The following is a 6,923-nucleotide window of genomic DNA, read 5'->3' on the forward strand; positions in this document are numbered from 1 at the left end:
GATAGGAAGCACCGAAACTTTTGATCATTCCATTGAAAAAATAATAGAATTGACATTTGTATCCTTGGTTTTTTTTAGGAAACGCCGAAGATATATTGAAAAACCACGGCCAAAAAGGAAAAGGCAGGGCAAAAAGAAAAGTACAAAACAATTACAAAATACTAAAAGGAGAACTACACCAAATAACCCAATTACAGTTCCGGTAATTTTCACTGTGTTTCATCCAACTAAACACCATAGTAATGATATTACCTGTCAGTTTCGAGGAAGAAAAACACTTTTTGTTGAAGACTTTGTCATTCCGGGCACGCCAAACACACCAAAGATAGCCATAAAAGATGGCTAAAAGAAGCTTTCTTTTCTTAGGGCAATTTCCCCAATGGGCCACAAAGTTGATCATCTCTACAACCGATCGAAGAGCAATGTTGAAACGAAACCTAGCACCAGTTAAGAATTTTTTGCAAAGTGTCCTCAGCAAATGGTGCCCAGTATCATCCAAACCCAAAGTGCAATTATGACAAGAAGCGATGGAAATGTTGATTCCACGACGAGAAAGGGCAATCACGGATGGAACACGATCCATACAAGCTCGCCAAATGAAAAAAAAAATGACCTTTAGAGGGACTTAACTGAACCAAATGGTGGGATTGTCCACCGAATCAGTCAATTTGGTGTCAATCAGATTTCTAAGATCAAGAACATACAAGTTTCCATCCCAAGATAAAGAAGAGCTCCAAGAATCCCTACCATCGGAAATAACAGCTGAATCCAAGCAAGCTATGATATCAGTTAGCTCTTTGACCTCCATTTGACTACTAGGAACCCGTTTCCAAGCACAATTTATCGAATTAGCACCTATTCTCTCCGAAACAAAACAATATTTTTTTCCTATCCATCTCAAAAAGAGAAGGGAAGAGTGAAGCGAGATTTCTCGAGCTTTCTATTTAAATAAAAAGCCAATCCTTATGTCGATAACTTCGATTAAAAGGTTGAAATTATATGACTTCCATATATACCCTATTACTAGAAACTGCATAACACAAAATCTAATAAAGAATCTAAATATCTAATAATTCAACTTTTCAGCCTCTATTAGGAGATATGTGCAGAACGAAACCAACAAATCTGTCATGGATGAGGGAGGCTTCAACACTAGCGTGCACAAAAAACAAAACTAATAATAGATCTATGACGAGAAAGATAGTTGAAGAACAAGTGATCAGCGGTTTCTGTCACTTGATTACACAAAACACACATATCCTAGTGCAAAACCATCCCCCTTTTGATTTATATTGAGCAACTCGGTATCATGTACATAAAAGGTCTCCACATGAAATAATTACTTTTTGAAGGAACCCATTTGAACCACTAAAACTCCACCAAATCATCAATACGCCCCAATCTGACTATAATGCTTCTCAAGGATCTGAGCGATTCATCCAAAAGAATGAACAGGAAAACAATAATTGTTTTTTTGTATCCATTTTTTAAATTCAATAGAACAAAAGACAGGAGAAATATAACCATGCACTAGACACAAAATATACACGAATACATGGTGGACGAAAGCTCATGAGGGAAAAACAAACGAAGAAATCGCAAACCCAAAAAAGCATACGATTGATATCACACACCACAAAAACCAACCTTATATTGAGCTCTTATTAAAATAGACATGATTTCACACCTTCGATGCACGTTAATCGATTCAAGCCATGGTTTAATCGATTGAAAGGAGATGGTGGTATATACAAGTGATTGGAGTCGATTTCTACCAAAGGACTTCTAGCCGAGTAGTATCAGGTGGTGCCCTCCCTCTTTGAGGTTGAGGGTTAATGTCCAATCGGGACATATGTGGAATTAGGTGTTAGCTTAAAGTACGTACATTAGATTTGCCGGTTCGAAAAATAAAATATTTGGAGATGATTTTGTTTCACCATTTTGAGGGAAACCAAGCCTGATTTTTTGTGATCATGATAATCTATTTAATGGAAAAATCTGAAAATGTGAAAAAGGATAAACGAAAAAACAAGGAGTGTCGTGTAAATCTGAAAAAGTGAAAAAGGAAGAAGGGAAAATGAAGAAGTGTCGTGTCATTTGTCAATATATTAATTTTTCTGTTGATGGATAAAAAGCTTCCTTGGCAAAATCAGCTCCCATGGTTAAATGATCATAGAAAGACAACTTAGCAAAGAAAACAGATCTTTTGGTCACATTAGGCGACAGGGTATTTGTTGCTTTTGTGTTAAAAACTTGGTCACAAACACCTCTATTTCCAAGTATTTGTCTAAATAGCGATCTTAAAACTATCGCTAATATTGTTAGTTCATTGCAAAAGTTGATAAGACATAACTCATAGCTAAATCTGTCGTTAAATGATTTAAAGACATATTGTGACATTGAACATCGAGTGAAGAAAAAGTCAAAGAAATAACCAATCTAGCTTACCCCACACTTTAAGAACATACATTTACAAAGATATAAATTACAAAAGAAATCGACATGTAAAATAATAACTCCAGTATATATGAATTTGTAAACCATATATTTGTTCGGAGAAACACAAATTAGAAACTCAAATGTGAATTGTTTAAGGGTGTAAACACACCGGGTGCCATACTCTCAATCAAATCCAGATCTTTTTGCTTGAGATGCATGTATACGACCCAATCTCCATTGTTTCTTGCACTCGGCATTGGAGTTAGGTATCCGCTTTGACTACCCCAAGGAAAATGATAGGATCCAAACTCTGGCTTTCCCCATCCAAAGTCCATATCGTTAATTGGTAAACCTTGCCCAGATGATACAACTGTAGCCTCACCTTCGATCTCTTTTAGTCCGAAATATATCTTAGCAACAGCTGGCTCTGGTCGATGTAACTCTACCCAATCGATTAATCCCCTGAAATGCTCTTCTTTAGTTGCTTTGATGACAAACTTATGGACCTCATCTGCAACTTCATTAAGTGGCATTGTCTTGAGATCCTCATTCGTTGCTGTACCATATGGGATAGATAGTACATTTCCGAAGTGATTTTCCATGTGAGATGATGACTTTTCAGTATTTTCTGTTAAAAATTGTCGTCCATTAACGACAATGCCCATTCGGGAATTTGTATTCACATTATCATCACCTCCATGTGCTAATAATTTCCATAAGAATGCAGTGAATGATTGGAGTTTGCTTCTTCTTGTTTCCATTGAAGATGCTTGAGACTGAATGCGATTGATTGATTCAGCAGTAATATAATACATGCGACTATAAAGCGTGTCCTGGAAAGAAGGTGGCGGAGGGAGGAATGATATAGGCAGGTACAAATTATCAACGATTGTGTCATATGCTGGTGGTTTACGTGGATTCAAGATCGATGTGCGAAATGATGGAATGTTGGTGATTTGTTTCATTCGTGCAATCTCCGCCCATGAAACTAAGAACATGTTTAATGACTGACCATCTGCTACTCGGTGATCAATAGAGCATGATATTATTATTGATCCACAGTTTAACTCCGTTACCTGTTTCATTTAAATTGGAGTAAAGTGATTTTCATGTTCATATATATAATATATTGATTATATATTTTACATCAAACTATGATACAATTCTGTATTGATCATCTGCAATTTTTTGTTTTGTGGTTGCATAATCTATTCTCGTGACACGACGACATGAATTTGGTCACAAAGTCAAAATTCTACAGTTAGTTCAATTTTTTCTGTTCCATATCAAATTATAATATGGGTAAATTGCCGTTCCAAATAAACAAAAGTATGGTCCACTACCAAAGTAATTTTTAGAATTGCGATATTGTTTCCTAATTATTTCACAAAAAAAAAATGTTTTTTAATATGCACAATATATTGTTAAATGTATCATATTTTGTGATATAATAGTGTAATTTCACAGAAATATAATCAATGTTTCCTTGTATGAACCATTTAAAGGCAGTTTCAGATTGCAAAATATATATTAGGAGAGTAGTTGTTATTTAAATTTTATTTTAAGGATTAAAAAGAAGTGGTCAATCTACCATAGCATTTTCAATGATTTGTTTTCATTTTATTAAATTTAACTATAATATTTAATGGATATTGAATTGACTATTGAATTTTTAAATAATAAAATCGAAACATTCATATTTTTTAAATAAATATCATAGTATAGGTTTTTAATTTTTATTAATGTATTTTTAACTATTTTTTAAATCTTCTCAATTTTTGTCTTAAAGCATCTCTTATGGTTTTGCATATGAATCTTCTTATCGATATTTGTTAATCCATGATCATAGATAAATTATAAAAACAATGACATACCTATTATTATCATTTTCTCTAGCTACTTCTATTATCATTTAAGCCATTAGATTAATAACTAAATACGACACAAAAAGATTAATAGTTTATAATTGGGTAAAACTTAATAAAAAAAATCCAACATAAATTTTTTTATCTAACTTTTAAAAAAATGAATATATTTTTTTAAACGTATTAGCTGAAAATCCAGCATATTTTAACTAGCTCTTAATAAATGCAATCATAGTTGTAAAAGTGTTTACATAAATAAATTTCTTTTGTTTATGCTTATGTGCCGAAACATTTGCTTATTTACATGCATATTTTACATGTAGTTGTATTATTTTGTTCTCGTTAAAGTCAAGTCATTGGTGGGAAATACGTGAGAATCTTTCAAAAAATATTCAACCAAAAGTCACGGCTACTACTTGCACATATGCTTTCCAAATCCAAGGGTGGCAATTGACTAAATAATAATAGTTTAAGTGTTGTAGTTTACCTGAACTGACAACACGCCACGATTTATCTTAGGTACTAGCTTCCCCTTGATGGAGTCATCAGGACGATGAAAATCTAGGTCTTTCAATTCAATGTCAGCGTGGGCATGCACAAATTCCACTCCACTGTTGTTGCACAGTAGCTCCGGTTCCCCTTGGTTGTTTTGCACAATCTCACCCGCGAGAGGATAGAATGTCGATAGAGCCTCAGCCAATGATGTCCTAAAGGTGTTTACCACAGTTGCTGGTGACATGGGTACGCCATCCTTTTTCTTGTAGCAAAAGAAAACTCCAGCTGCAACGGGTGGTAGAAGGAGGTCCAGGTTGGATAGGGGGAGCCAGTGCTTGTACGCTGGGGTGATAGATGCTGAAACGACATCTCGATCCTTCACAATCACATGGTAATCAACTGATGACTGTTCCTCCTCGTAATCAAGTTGTGAAGCCTCAAGAGTGGAGTAGTGAGAATGGGAATGAAGACGAGTAAAATTGCCTAGACTTGCATGGAGATAATGGCGAGAAACCATATTACCTTCATTGCATTTGTTTATTGATATACGAGAACAGGAAGAGGGTGGAAGAGGTGGTGGTTGTTGTGTACAGCGGCTTAGCTGGTGTGATTTAAGGGGACTAGCTTGTTGTGCCCATGCCCTGTTTGAGATGAAAAGATCTTTCGCTCTCCCGAGGTTGAGGAGATGGCGATATTTTCTCATAGTCTTGAGAGCGGAAAGGAGCAAGTAAGAGTTTTAATGTTTGAAAGGTGAGCAACATAACAACAACATAGGCATGATTTATAGGGAAGTATTTAGGATATTCATAATTGTTTATTAAAACATTTGGATTAATATATGTGCAACTCTTAATGGATTAATATAGGGCATCTTAAAGTAACCCCTAAGTGTGTGGGTGTAATGTGTGTTGACCTTAACATACATAGGTTTTTTTTTTTTTTTTAATAACATCCTTAATATAACCGACATGTTTGGTATGTAGTTTTTTTGGAAATGTTTGTGAATTTCTAGCTTTTAGTTTTTAACAAAACACTCTAGTTTAAATAAAAAACTTTGTTTGGCGGTTCTAGTTTAAATAAAAAACTTTGTTTGGCGGTACGAACGTTTAACTTTTAATATAAACAAAACGCTCAAAATTTAAAACTATTTCATTTATCGTTTAACAAAAAGTTACTGAGCTTTTGAAATCAATTTTCATAATTACTCTTAAAAATATATTTATATATTTATTTATTTTTAATTAATTGTCCTTTTATATAATTTTATGTATTTCAAAAGTTTCCAATTATCTTTGTCAAACACTCATACAACAAATAAAAGTTACATCTTCCTGCTACCAGCTATCCGCTACACTCTACCCGCTATCGGCTACCAACTACCAGCTACCAGCTAACCGCTACCAGCTACCCACTACCTGTTTCCAGCTACCCGCTACTTTCGCTAAACATGCCCAACATCTTTTTACCCATTATGTTGCATGTTTCCTACACTATTCACACTCCATGAATTGTAACATACATACATACATACATATATATATATATATATATATATATATATATATACATACATACATACATACATACATACATACATACATACATACATACATATATATATATATATATATATATATATATATATATATATATATATATATATATATATATATATATATATATATATATATCACAACAAGAAGGCAGAGCAAAACAGACGACACTTTTAGCGACGACTAATCCTTTAGCGATGACATCAGACAAGACACATTTGGTGTCACCGCTAAAAGTGTCCGTCGTCGCTAAATGTATCCATTGGTGACCCGTCGGTAAGAAACTTGCAACATGATACAACGGATAGGGTTTATTCCCGTAGAAGGAAATAGCGTCGACACCTTTTGTGGCGACAGCGGTGCCGCTATTGCTATCAATCCGTGTGACTTACTTGAGGTGCAATCTTGGCCCTACAATGTTTACCTGATCCGACAACCAATAATCATGAGAAATGGCACGTTCATTTCCCTCCAACTAGTTGCCGCTAATGGTCTAGTGTCGCCTCTAAAGGCGTCACCGTTAAAGGGTACTGCACTTTTGTTCGACCTTTATCCCAGATGAGCTACCCCT

The 6,923-nt window shown here is 34.6% G+C and overlaps 1 protein-coding gene across 1 annotated transcript; it reads right to left on the reverse strand.

Moving 5' to 3' along the window:
* Positions 1-2,353: 2,353 nt before the first annotated feature.
* LOC145126147 (coniferyl alcohol acyltransferase-like) lies at positions 2,354-5,575 on the reverse strand. Its single transcript, XM_079061548.1, has 2 exons — positions 4,792-5,575; positions 2,354-3,515 (listed from the first exon to the last, which is right to left on the reverse strand). The coding sequence occupies exons 1-2, from the start codon at positions 5,500-5,502 to the stop codon at positions 2,568-2,570; spliced, it is 1,659 nt and encodes a 552-aa protein (XP_078917674.1). The 5' UTR covers positions 5,503-5,575; the 3' UTR covers positions 2,354-2,567.
* Between the last annotated feature and the right edge of the window lie 1,348 nt (positions 5,576-6,923).

Source organism: Lactuca virosa, chromosome 7, assembly GCF_052849685.1.
Source record: "Lactuca virosa cultivar CGN04683 chromosome 7, Lactuca_virosa_CGN04683_v6, whole genome shotgun sequence".
NCBI lineage: Eukaryota > Viridiplantae > Streptophyta > Magnoliopsida > Asterales > Asteraceae > Lactuca > Lactuca virosa.

What these genes read in the sequence shown, in the direction of transcription:
- LOC145126147 (XM_079061548.1), bottom strand. Translation starts at nt 5,502, where the DNA reads ATGAGAAAATATCGCCATCTCCTCAACCTCGGGAGAGCGAAAGATCTT. An exon ending in GTGGCGTGTTGTCAGTTCAG is followed by an intron (nt 3,516 to 4,791) that starts GTAAACTACAAC and finishes TAAATGAAACAG; the next exon opens with GTAACGGAGTTAAACTGTGG.